This window comes from Cimex lectularius, unplaced genomic scaffold (assembly GCF_000648675.2).
Source record: "Cimex lectularius strain Harlan isolate CLEC.00 unplaced genomic scaffold, Clec_2.1 scaffold160, whole genome shotgun sequence".
Lineage (NCBI taxonomy): Eukaryota > Metazoa > Arthropoda > Insecta > Hemiptera > Cimicidae > Cimex > Cimex lectularius.
In genome coordinates this window covers 676,444-690,726 of record NW_019392776.1, presented here as the reverse complement: position 1 = coordinate 690,726, position 14,283 = coordinate 676,444, and the positions used below count along the sequence as shown (strand labels likewise).

The 14,283-nt window shown below is 31.0% G+C and overlaps 1 protein-coding gene across 2 annotated transcripts; it reads right to left on the bottom strand.

The window, feature by feature from the left end:
* Positions 1–3,402: 3,402 nt before the first annotated feature.
* Positions 3,403–12,867, bottom strand: LOC106672688 (CWF19-like protein 1). 2 transcript variants are annotated; one of them, XM_014404313.2, is made up of 7 exons: positions 12,548–12,867; positions 11,131–11,300; positions 8,362–8,463; positions 6,102–7,063; positions 4,941–5,104; positions 4,001–4,137; positions 3,403–3,583 (listed from the first exon to the last, which is right to left on the bottom strand). In XM_014404313.2, exons 1-6 carry the CDS (start codon positions 12,574–12,576, stop codon positions 4,005–4,007), a joined length of 1,560 nt encoding a protein of 519 aa, XP_014259799.1. In that variant the 5' UTR covers positions 12,577–12,867; the 3' UTR covers positions 3,403–3,583; positions 4,001–4,004. The 2 variants fall into 2 exon arrangements, with proteins under 2 accessions (XP_014259799.1, XP_014259793.1); XM_014404307.2 differs by lacking the exon at positions 3,403–3,583 and having other exon boundaries at positions 3,813–4,137.
* Between the last annotated feature and the right edge of the window lie 1,416 nt (positions 12,868–14,283).

Sequence of the window (14,283 nt, the reverse complement as noted above, 5' to 3'; positions counted from 1 at the left end):
GAGAAGTCAGCTTCTTTGAGTTGACAGGGACACTGTCAATGGGGGTAATGGTTTGTCGTTCGGGCCTGGTTAGCCATTCAGAATCTACAACTCAATACTAACACCATCTACTATCACTAATAACACTATATCAATTCTATCGAAGACAGACAAACCAGCATACATATCCATTCCATTCGTTCACGGCCTGTATAAACAAAAAACATTAATATCTCACTAACGTAACACACAACAGTGACACATCTATACAGAAATCACACACTTTGAGTAAGTACAAGTACTTACAATCAAACCTAAAATTTCTATATTGTGTACATCATTGTATAAATTCATATTCATATCTTATATGTATTTGTATAATTTAAACAATGTTTAAAAATCCGAGGCCCTGAAGATGACCTAATTAAAGATCGAAACGTTGGCATGATAAAGAAATTTTTTTCTAAACCTACACACCAGACTACATCTCACGATCTCTAAATAAGTAATATACAGGGTGAATTGCTACTCGTGCTACAAACTTCTCCAGTAGATTCTTCACCCTAAAATGAACAAAAAAGTTCATATTGTCCATGGTCCGATTCTNTATGTAAAAATTAAATACGTGCATGTAATTTACACTAATCCAAATTGATTAGTTTATTTCTTTTTTGTCATTTTTGCAATAGTTTAACTAACTTAGGGGGTTATGAAGTCACATAATTAAAAAAAAATAAAAAAAAAAAAAAAAAAATGAAATCATCAATTTGGATAGTTTAAAACTTAACCCCCCTTAAAGTTAGTTAAACTATGTATAGGTTAGTTAAAATCAATCACACTATGAAAGCACAATCAAACTATTTTTGATGACACTAGGTCAAAAACTACTAGAAATGTGTCCAATCATTTTTGCCAATATGCCCTAGGAGCTGAGAAAAAATTATGTAATATACATAATATTTTTTAAATCTAATGCTTATCTGCCTTTCTTGTGCATAAATTTCAGGTATTCATATGTAGTGTAATCATTTGTAATACATTATTCATATGTAATAATCAATTTATCATTCGATGTAGTGTAATAAAATAATATGCAGGATAGTATTAATTAAAATTAGATATATGAAAAGTTACAAAAACAAAAGACACTTTCAGTCAAGTAGGCAACTCCTGTAGTAGGCCAAAAAAATTTTTTGAAAAAACAAATTCAGATTCATTTTAGGGACCATTTAAAGTTCTTAAACACAAATTTTTATGGCAAAAAAATTGGGCTTGATCTAATCCAAGGCATTTTTTCCTCCAGGGTCTTGTTCCATTTAAAAATGCATAACTCCTGTAGTAGGCCAATAAAATCTTTTTTGAAAAAAAAAATCAGATTCATTTTAAGGACCCTTTAAAGCCCTTAAACACAAATTTTTTTAGCAAATGTTCCACTTAAAAATTCGTAACTCCTGTGGTAGGTAAATTTTTATTTTTTGAAAAACCAAGTGGGATTCTTTTAAGCACCACTTAAAAGCCTTAAATATGAGTTTTTGTAGCAAACAAAAAATATAAATTTTTGGGCTGGGATTAATCAGGAATTTTTTTTCTAGTCTTGTTAAACTTACAATTTCATAAGTACTGTTAATTTTATCCAAACTCAAATAATGAAAACCACTGAGACAGCTGGATTGTTCTAATGTCAGCCTGTATCAACAAAATATAATTTTATACCATTGTAAATGAGAAAAATTAGGTTGAAACCGACAAACTCTCCAAATGTTTAATTTTTTCCCTGTGATTCTACTTTATTTACAGGGACAGTTGAAAATTTTTAAGTGGAACAACAGGACACTAGAGGGAGAAAAATTGTCCAGGGCTAACCAGCTGAAAAATATCAATTTTTGTTTGCTGTAAAAATTTGTTTTTACAGACTTTATAGGGTGCTTAAGATGAATCCAAATTGATCTTTTCAAAAAATATTTTTGTAGCCTATACTTTATTGAAAGTATCTTCTGTTTTTTGTAACTTTTTGTACATCTAATCTCATTGAATAACTATCCCGCTTATTATTTTTTTATCCCTTAATAATAAAACAAATTGAATTATCCGTTTCTCAGCCCCTAGGGCCTTTTGGCAAGAACACTCAGACACATATTATTTTTCGACCTAATATCAAAAATAAAAGTGTCCCCACATTCGTAGTCTTCCTTGTTAATTCCTTGTAATTTTGAATTCAAATATACTTAAAAAATAATATAACCTATATGTAATATTTTTTTTTGTTATGTAAACAGGTTCTGAACCGAAGTACAGGAGCAAAGGAGGAAGTCACCATAGAAATGATAATTAAAACTGTTGAAGATCTTACGAGAATCCATTAAATGTCTTTTTTTTTTTTTTTAGAAAGAAAATAAAAATTGTCTACCACCATTAATAAAGGAGGACATGTGTTGTGTCTGATGCTTGTTAGTAGTTTGCCTTTTTTTTTCTTTAAATAATAATTGAAATAATTTATGCTATTTTATGTACACAAATATGACCATATTCGGGGGTGACATCGAGTTTTTTAAAAAATTTTATTGAATTTTAACATAACTTTTTTCCCGAAAAAATTCAAAATTTTTGATTTTCTTTCCACTCAACATTTTGTATTCTTGATCAAAATATATTTTGTAATGGATGTATATATAAAAAAAAAGTTAAGTTTAGTATTTCACCTTTATTTTTCCTCTGATTTGGCATGAGAATAACAAAATTTACATATAATATTCAAATTAGGACAATTTTTTTTCCCCGGTTGAAACAGTATGATAAATTATTATAAAACGGTCACTTTTTCGGTCTTTTATATACATAATAGTAATTTTATTAGGTGTAATTATAACTTAATTAAACTTAAAGGGCAGGGCTGAGTGTTAGCGCGTATGACTCAAATTTGTAACTCTACCTCTAGGTTCAGGTCAAAATGGTTGAAGACAGCTAAACTAAAGGTAGGTTCATCGCCGCACAGGATTTGAGAAGAAAATACAACTGTGGAATAGTACTACAGTACCAGAGTGCAGCAGAGTTTTATAGAGGATCATCCTGTCTGCTCACCATCTGAAATTTGACATTTGAAAGAGGTTCATCGCCTGCTTGCAGTAGACTTCGATATTCATGTGTTGTTGCCATATTATAGGATTAATAAAAATTCATAATCTTGAGGCGACCAATGGTTAAGTGGAGAATGTTAGAAATAAAATACGAGTCGCCACTCGTGCGTGTGAGGGATTCATCTCCTGAATGCCGTGCAGTCAATATACTAAATCATCAGTTTAAGTTGAAGAGAGATTCGACAAAAGAAATAAATTAAAAAATTTTTGTATTTCAAAGGTGTAAAAACAATTGAAAGAACATCTTCTGATATGATTTATTAAAAAAATATAAAAAAATTAAACAAAACTAATTTCCAATTAACTAACATTTGACATTTCAAGTTTTTATTAAATATAAATATTTAATGTGTATTGTCACAATGGCAAATTCAGCTCTGCCGTAATCTCTCCTCTTGTAATTAAGCCCCTTGAATTCAGCACTCCACAATTGCAAGACAATCCCAGCACATTTGGTTGATACATTGAATCTTAAAAAAATAAAAAAACGTAATTTTGTTAACATTGAATTCCTTTATTGCCACATAAAATGTGTTCAGGATGAAGTTGCGCAGATCTGCTGGTGCTTAATTTAAGCCACACTGTTTTAATGTCATATTCACTGTGTGCACATAGTAAGTCCTGCAACACAAATTAAGGAAGTATTTGGAAATTTAATGAGCTGCAGACCAGGATAAATAAATCTCTGATAGCAATCGATGTCGTTTTAACAATTATTTTCGTCTGACTTTATTTAAACTGAATATTACATTTTATATTACAAGAGGAGCCGAACAGAGATCTAATTACAAGAGGTTTGACTTTTTACATGAATTGGTTAATGACTATACACATATTTATATTTCTTTCTCTCTCTCTCCCATGTGCAAGTTTAAGCGATTACTGACCACTTCATGTAAAGTCATATTGTTGATATCCCGCACGAAAGTCATTCACGATCGCTTTGGCGATTTCTTCATCGAGGACGCACTTCCGCCAGTCGCTCCGCTCAGGAACATTTAGAATATTCTGGGCTATAATATCTCTAGAAAACAAGAGAATTAGAATTAGGCACATCAGGACACATTTAATTAAAAAATTGAAAAGGGTCAATGTGAAATTGTAGTAAAAAAAGGTTAATTTGAAATGTAAAAAGGTTATTTTGGCGTTAAACAAAGTGTTAATTTGACAGTAAAAGCTATATTTTAATTTTAATTAATTTGCATATAGCCTTCTAAGAGCCCAATTATTTTGTACGTTAAAAAAATCGCAATTTTCTTCACATGCTTATATTTCATACCATTTCCTAAATTTTATTACAGCTTTAAAAAATGGGTTAATTAGAAATTAAAAAGGGCTAATTTGAAGTTAAAAAAGGTTAATTTGACGGAAAAAATATATACAACTGCATACAAAGTAAATACTAAATTCAATGAAAATTTCTAATATGTTTGAAAAAATTTAATCAACAATACATGACCCATTTTGTTCCACTACATGTTACCAACTTCCATGTCATTTTGTAATTCCAACTTTAACCCTTTTCAGATTATGTGAACAATAATACTAAATAAAAATGGTTAAAAAGAAACAAGAAGGATAAAATCGAATTATTGAAAAAACCTAGTCATTTACAACAAACCAATAAAATAATAGACTAATTAAAAAAAAAATTAAATTTCGCTTTAGACTAAAAAAGTTTTTTTAAGAAATGCCACACCAACACAAGAATGAGTTGTAAGAAAATTTGGCCATGAATATATATAAAAAGCGATGTGAGTTTGCTCGTAAAAAAAAAGACAGAAAAAGAATAAAACAAGAAATACATGTTAAATTTATTACACATACCTCCCAAAGCTTAAAGGGAAATCATCATCGGTAATCCTAATCAAGATTTCATTGTCATTAGGCAAATCAATGTAGAAATACTGACAATCAGTTGGTAGCGTCCGGTATATCATTGTTCCATTTGGATATTCTTGCAATTCTAAATTTTCTTTCCTAGCCCTTGTCTAAAAATTAAAAAATAACACCATTAATTTTTTTTTACATTGTAAATAACTTGATGTATAATTAAGATCCTTTTTTCTTCAATTTTGGTACTGATAGCTTGCAAAAAACTATTTTTTAAAATAAATTAAGGTTTTTAGTTGAGATAAAAAAGTCAATGTCATGAGCGGGATTCAAATCCACGACCTTCAGCTAGACACACCGCTACTCTACCACTTGAGCTATCGAGGCTTCGATCCACTCGGACACTAACTTCCCATCTCAACCCCACCTTTTGAATTTTCCTTCCTTTTTGCCATTTTTCAATTATTTTTTATCTCAACTAAAACCCTTCATTAATTGAAAGATATTAATTGGACACGAAAACTAGTTAATTGAATAAGTTAAAAAATGAAGTATATCTTCACTAAAGCTCTCCGTGGCCATTTCAATTGTCGCCGAGAATCAAATAGATTACACATTTGAAAAATGGCAAAAAAGGAGGAAAAATTCAAAAGGTGGGATTGATATCGGAAGTTAGTGTCCGAGTGGATCGAAGTCACAATAGCTCAGGTGGTAGAGTAGCGGTGTGTTTAGCTTAAGGTTGTGGGTTCGAATCCCGCTCGTGACATTGACTTTTTTTATCTCAACTAAAAACCTTAATTTATTTTAAAAAAATAATTGTTTTTACTATTTTATTATTTTATATTATTATTAATATTTAAATATTTAGTTTGGCGCTTTCTAATCATTTAGCCCTATCTGTCTATGTTTTGGTCACTGTCGACATTGGTGGGTCGAGCAAGAAGCTGAGACACGTCTGACAGACCAAAATGATCAGAAATTACCAAACTTCAGGTTCATCACCCTGGTGACTTCAAAAATTAACCTTACTGTCCGTTAAAGCTTCAAAAATTGTATACAGAAAAGAGTCCGGTGGTGGAGAAGAAACATTATTTAAAGAATGAATAAGTAAAACTATTAATAAAAAAGCAAAAAAAAAAACTAATTATTACTCACCATAAGAGCAGTTTTAAAGTGCTTAAACAGATTAGCAGCAAGGGGTATGCAGTGGATTTGAAGATGAGTCGATTTGTATGCCCGTTCGTAGAATATTATCTCCATTTTTAGGCCACGAAAGTACTGTCTCAATGACATTTTAAACTGTACAACTTCATCTGCTGCCACGTCGGACAGCCTGTTCGCCGAGGCAAAATGTGCTATTGTTGTAATTAATGAGTGGTTATCTACTACGCCTCCTTTTGCTAAAGCCAAGTAGCATTCGGATGCGACCGATATTATCAGATATTTATCCACAGTCCGATTTGACAGGCAAAACCAACAAGGTGTATGCTGTTCACCGAATTTCTTCTTTTTTCTAATCCTCTCTTCTGTATTTGCGCTTCCGCACCTTTTGGAACTCTGAGACGGAGTCGAGAAGAATATAGGATTTACAGAGTATGATGAATCAAACTCGTCAGTCAAATAGCTAAAAGGATTTGGAGATGTGTCTTCTCTCGGTAATGGTTCTATTACAGATTCCATAATTGGCCGCTGAATTCTAAGGGCGTATATGCTCTTGCTTTTAGTAGCATTGTCCATAGCCGCAAGGCCGACAAAACGCGTATAACTTAACAAAGTACCATTCTCATCGAAATGTGGAAATGGTGCACGTTCGAATGATTTCTTTTCGCACGTCGCAATGTGGTATTGAGGACGAAGTTTATTAATCAGGTGGCCCAACAGCCGAGAAGGGCTGTGTGGTGTGTAGGGATCTTGCATACTGCTTGTGATGTTATACGGCCACTGGTAACTCACAAGGATATCCACAACCTGTATTTCACCCTCTGGACTTGTACAGGATGATATTAATTTTTCTATATCGTTTAATGTAAATGTACAATCCCTTTGCTTTGTCCCTTCTACACCACTCATGTAAGCAATCCTCAACCCCTCCCCTGTTGTATAAACTCCATATTTTCCTTAAATAAACGATTAAGATATAGTAACAATTTATATGTTGAAATGGCAGTGGGTCTCTTACTATGTCTGCACTCGCTGGTTTGTGCCAGCTTCAGTGAGGAAAACCGCGAGTGTAGACGAACCCAGTGCCAGTTTTGAATTTATCTAAACAATAACATATAATGAGGTTCCATCGCAAAAAAGTGCAAACTTTAAAAGAAATATACAAATTAACTTTTTTAAATTTCAAATTAACTGTTTATAACTTCAAATAAACTGTTTATAACTTCAAATAAACTTTTTTAAATTTCAAAATAACACTTTTTAACTTCAGCATAACCTTTTTAATTTGAAACTTTTTAAATACAAATTAACTCTTTTTAACTTCAAATAAACTTTTTAGATTTCTAAATAACCCTTTTTAACTTCAACATAACCTTTTTAATTTGAAATTAAACTTTTTAAATAAGATAACCCTTTTTAAGTTCAAAGAAACTTTTTAAATTTTAAAATAACCCTTTTTAACTTCAACATTAACCTTTTTTTAATTTCAAATTAAACTTTCTAAATTACAAATTAACGGTTTTAAGTTCAAACACACTTTTTTAAATTTCAAATTAACCCTTTTTAACTTCAACGTAATTTTTAAAATTTCAAATTAAACTTTTCAAATTACAAATTAATCCTTTTTAACTTCAAAATAACCTTTTAATTTTCAAATTAACTCTTTTTAACTTTCAACTAACCCTTTTTTTAGAGGAATAAAAACTTAGTTGACGGTATGAAATATAAGCATTTAAGGTGAAATTCATGTATATCTGCAGATATAAAAGTTAATAATAATTAAAATGAAAAATTATACAAAATTAAATTTAACAATAAAAGATTTCCTTTTAATTAATTTAACATTTTTATATTATGTAAAATAATTGGTCTCTTAAAACCACATGAAAATCAATTGCACTAAAAATTAAAATATATAAAATAAAAAATAAAAGAGGATTATGTTTTTCCGGTCTTCTTTGGCCTCACCGGTTTAAAAGAAAATCTAAAAACTAAAAGAGGATTCTTCTTTTAATTTGAAACTTTTTTTAAAAATATAAAATGGGTCTTATCTAAAATACCGCATGAAAATTAATTACAATTAATTCTCAACTTTACATGCCTTACATTTCATATTATCTAAGTTTTTTTTTTATTGCTTTATAAAAAGATTAATTTGATGTTTAAAGAAAGGTTGATTTGATGTTAAAAAGGGTTAATTTGACTAAAAAAGCTATACATTGCACACAAATCTGAAATTGGACTAGCAACTTACCAAGATATGTAAGGTTTTGTACTATATCACAGGACTCCATCTTTGGATAAAACTGAATTTGTTCTTTATTAACTGGACCCAAAATAAATGTTTGTATGGGAACTGTAAAAATATTTTTAAAAAATTAATTATACTTGTTATCTAAGGTTCTGGTTGAGGTGAAAAAGCTAGTGTCACGAGCAGAATAAAAAGTATTAAAACGTGCACCATAATACTGATATTAAAAATGTGAAGGTACCTTAAGATACGAGTGTGTGAAGCCCTGACTGACAGACAATGCACAGACCAAACCGCTGGATCTAAAGGGCTGAAATTTCAACAGTGCATTCCTATAATGAAATGGATAGCCGCTAAGAAAGGATTTTTGAAATTCCATGCCTAAGGGGATCATACCAACTATTTTTTATAGACTGGAGTAAACTGAATAAGAGAAGAATTTGAGAAACGAGACATTATATTAGAAAGCCATACTAGCACTCTGCATTCCATTAAAACAGACGAAGTTGCGGGTAAAAGCTAGATGTACATATAGTATGAAAGTTCCTAGTTAGAGGGAATGTGTTTAATAGTATGAATGTATTTCTTAACATGAATGATGGCAGATCCTCAGCAGAATATCCAGAACCATCCATCAAAAATGAAAAATCACCAAACTGGATGGCCCATTTTTTGTCACACAAAACCACAATGTGCTCAGCAAAAGCCACGACAGCTAGCCAGTCAGGGAAAAAATAGTAATATATTTTCAGTTGGTACTTAATAGGCCTTATCATTTTAATTGTGATAATTCATGTTTCCCAGATCAATGTTTTTCTACATGGTGTTAATAAAATTATTTCATACATTTTCTTGTTTATACACTCCAAGACAAAAGTCATGAGTTTTAATCAAAATTATTCAATTATGATGGTTTGAAAGGAAACACACCAAAACAACGGAAAATCATTTAATTATAATAATAAAATCATAATAATTATATAATAATTTTAAAAAATGGAGTTGTTTTTTTAAGGGCTGGCACAAGATAATCTCATTTCTATTTATTTCAATGGGGAAAATTGATATGATTCGACCGTTTTGACTTACGAACTAGGATGGGGCTTCCCAAACTGTGGTCCACTGATCCTAACTAGGAGGTCCATGGCGAACTTCGAGAAAAAGTAATAATTACAAAAATAAATGGAGAATGAATAAATAAAATTTAAAAACTAATAACAAGGAGTACTAAAAATGAAAGTTTTTTTTAAATTCCGCCACAGGAGCCATTGTGTTCTCCACAGACATGCTTTAGCTGTGAACCAAAGAACTTTTTAAGAATATTTTGGATGAATCTGTTCAAATTATTAATTATAACAAGTAGCAACCATTGACGTCAAGACTTTTCACAATACTATATGGGAGGCCTTCATCATTTCCAGCTTCACCATACAAAAGTTACGTGACTATCACGTGGGAAAGCACTTTCACGTTTACAGAAATTACATTCTGAAGTCTTATCTCTGTTTATGGGTTTCAAATTGGCCAATGTTTCAATGATGAGAAATGGCAATGTATAGTCATATTTATTTGATACTTTCATTAAAATGAATGAGATAAATCATTCTTTGCATGGGAAGAGTATCACAACTTTTGTTGCTAATGGCAAAGTTGATGACTTCAGAAGAAAAATCCAGTTTTGGATCAAATCTGTTGAGAAGGAAGAGGTGGAATGTTTTCAGGTGTTGAATGACTTAAAAAGAAAACGAACTGAACTTGCGAACGTTGAGTGATGAAAAATGTGAATATCTTCGATGTTGGGAGATGTCGTTTGGGCATTACTTTCCAACAGCTGGAGATACAATGCTGCAAGACCATGAATGGATGGTCGAACCGTTTTCAGTTTCAACAAAGCCAACCAATGAATACGAATGTTTGATAGACATTACTTCAGACTCCACCTTGAAATTTATTTTTGAGTCTGGTAGTTGCCACTATTTTTTACTCCATCTGGAAAACAAAAAATTTCAACCACTTGTTGAAAATGCAAACTTTTTTCCATTTGCCACAGTTTACACCAAAACTAAAATACCGAAGCTGTGTAGCTGAACTGGACATCAGTATCCAGCAACCAAAAAACCCACCATATCCAAATTGTGCAAGCTAAAACAACCTCACTCTTCCCATCATTTCCTTAATCATTAACGTTAATACTTTTAAATTTGGCTCGAGTTTTACATACCTAAGATTCCGTTCAGTCCAATTTGATTTCTGTGTTTCGGATTTTGTAAATAAAGTTAAGCATGTCAATCTAATGTTTTTTTTGTTTTTTTTTCATAGTGATATACCTTTCCAGTGCCTAATTAGGAATGGAAAATCTAATTTATGAAACTTTAATTTACTACATTTTCTATAAGAATCTAATTTTAAACACTTGAATGGGGGACCGCGGTAGCTGAGTGGTTAGCATGAGAGACTCTCACGCCACGGTCGTGGGTTCGATTCCCACCGTTGCCTCTGGCCCTTTTTTCCCGATAACCCCCAATTTGAACAACATATATAAGAGATTCGTCATGGCTAATATGCAAAGATCATAAGGACAATTAAAAAAAAAAAACACTTGAATGTGACAGGTCCGCTCCGCCCTGGATTTTATTCTGTGAAAGTTAGGATTCCACTGCCAAAAAGTTAGGAAAGCCCTAAGCTAGGGGTCATTGAACAAATTAAAACTCGTACCTTAAGGCACTGCTGTACACTTATCAAAAACTGCGATTAAAAAATCATTTTCCTCACCGACTTGTTCGCCAGAAGTATATTCCTCCCATGCTTTGATATTATCGCCAAAAAAATTCCCGCAACATATTAACATGCTAAATGGTTTATCAGTCTTCGTTTTTGCCAGAACGTTGCGAATCTTTTTGAAAACATAGTTGAAATTGCCATCAACATCACCAGTAAAGAGTCTAGAAACAAAAAACAAAACAAAAAGAAAATTATACAAAATGAATATCATGGGAATAATTGTAATCGTGTGAACTGTGGCTGGAATGTTAAGCCTAGTACTGGAATTCTTTGTTCGGACACTTTTTAAACATTTAAATTTTCTTGCATCCAGGACTGCTCCATGATACTGAGTCTTGAATTTGATGTGTTGTTTTAGTATTTTTTGAATCCCATCATAAATGGAATTCTTTACTCAATGTCACACAACATTGATTGAAGATTTTCAAATATGGCAATGTTTGTGGGACATATCCTCGGAGGAATACAACGACAGGGGAAAGAAACCATACACTGTGGCTAAGTTAGCCCAAAAATTTGAAGTTAGGCTTGCACATGAGGCTTCCATAAGAGCCTCCACTTTCGAGGAAACGGAGAGTAATTGCTAGCCTGTTGGTAGCAGAAACTTACATCCTAAAATTTGTCTCCTTTTTCGAAACGCGTGGACCAACCATTTCCAAAAGACATTCGTTGTCGACTGGACTCATCCGAACAAAATTTCGTAAATCCCATTCTATCTTCCAATCTCAGTGTGACAAGATCGTACCCATGTTTCTTCCGATCCTTGAATATCTCATGAATCCACCAACGTGGTGGTTTTTTGTTAGCAATTTTTTTACTCCGTAGAGCTAGGTAAAGTGCTACTGCAATCCCTGAGAGTGCGACCTCATTCGACATGGCTCGCACTCAAACTAGATGCGCACACAATTTTCAGAGTGACAAAGTGTCTGCGAAAAAGAGTCCGAACAAAGAATTCCAGTGTGTACTAGGTTTAAGATAAGGAAAGCATTGTAAAGTCGAGTGAATTTTTGAATTTTTTTAAAAATTATTTGCATATATTAATGGAATTTCCGATCTTAGTTTGTGAAAAAAAGACAATGAAAGTTAATTTAAAAAATTATCGTATCACAAAAAATTAAACGGCTTTTTGTAGAATGTTTGTGGCAACAAGTACTAAGCTGTGATAACCGCAAATTGACGGAATGGCGTCATGCTGTTAACATTAATGTTTTTAACCACGAACTACTGAATATTATTCCAGTTTTCTCTTTGAAATAGCTACTTTATAGGTTTAAAAAATAAAAAACATACAACGAATAATCAAATATATCGTGTGCTTGTGTGCGTTGAGTAGACAGAAATGGTCAAGTGGAAGAGAGACATTATTAAACTAACTCTCCCGTATTAAAAAATAAAAAAATCATCTTACATGGGCACAGAAGTGTTGGTGGAAGTCATTATTCAAAATCGCAGTGGATTTTGTTTTTTTTGGCATTAGATTCCAAATTGGGCAAAGCGAGACTTTCCGGGTTATTTCGTCGCGATGTCCATATTCGTTTGAATATTGGCGTTATTCCACCTCGGCGGAGGGACGACGGAGGAAAATAGTCTTAAATCAACACGTTCGAGTTATTAACACGTCAAAGACTTATATTTGTCAATTTCACTTATAACAGAACAGTCAACAGTAAGAAAATGATAAAAGCCTAGCTTGTAAAATGTTCAATGTTGGGCATGGAGAGAGAGAATCGAATCTTTAGAATCGATCCTGGAAAAGAACGATGTTTCGAACGATTCGTTGACTAGGACAAATCACATTCGCGCCAACACATTCACACAACAATTGTATATACATTACAACCGTAGTCACGGTATAGGAATCACCGTATCGTTATATTTCATTAATATAATATAACACTTCACATATATGACATATAACAGATTTTAGAAGTTTCAATGTTCTTCCGAAATTTTTCAAAATTTTGAAAAGGATTTTTCCCAGGGTATCCACTTATTTCTTCCACCTAGGTGTGAGGGCTTTAAGAAAAAGGTCTACAAATATACTAGACTATAAATAGCTTTTTTCCGTCAAATTAACCTTATTTAACTTCAAATTAACCGTTTTTAATTTCAAATCAACCTTTTTTTCAAATTCGAATTAGCCATTTTAAATTTCAAATTAACCCCTTTTAATTTCAACTTAACCCATTTTAATTTCAAATTAACCCCTTTTAACTTCAAATTAACCATTTTTAATTTTAAATTAAACCTTTCTTTAAAGCATTAAAAAACTTAGGAGATTGTTATGAAATATAAGTTTTATAAAGAAAAATTCCGATGTATTTTAGATATTTTAAAAATATATAACGTTTTCCGTCAAATTAACAGTTTTTTTTATTTCAAATTAATTTTTTTTTTAGTTTCAAATTAACCCTTTTTTTTTCAAAGTATTGAAAAACTTAAGAGATTGAGGAATTTAGTTTAAAGTAAAATTCCAGTATATTTCAGCTTTTTTAAAAATATAAAACAATTGGGCTCTTAGATCATTTCAAAATTAATTAAAATAAAAAATTGTATCAAATTAAATATAAAAACAAATTGTTCTTCTTTTAATTCGAGTTAAAAAAAAATCCTTCTATAGACCAATTATATTATATTTACAAAAATATTGAATTAATATAAAAATCATTTGTTTTTATTTTTAATATTATGTAAGTTTCAATTGTAATTAATTTTCATGAGGTAGATAAGAACTCATTTTATATTTTTAAACAAATCTCAAATTAAAGGAAGAATAATTTATTTGATATAACTTTTAATTTGAATTGTAATTAATGTTAATCTGGTATTTCATATACATGTCATATCGTTTTATATTTTAATATGTTCTCATATTAATTGACGAATCCTTTATTTTTATATTTAATTTTATATAAATTTTAATTGTAATTAATTTACATATGATATTTTAGGTATGAACACATTTAAGTTTTGTTATTCTAAAATTAAACGAAAAATCCTTTTTTTCTTATATTTAATTTTATATCGGTAATTTTTAATGTTTATTGTAATTAATTTTCAAATGGTCTTTTAAGAGACCAATTATTATATATTTAAAATAAAATCGCAAATATAGAGGAGTTTTGCTTTTATTTATTTCATACC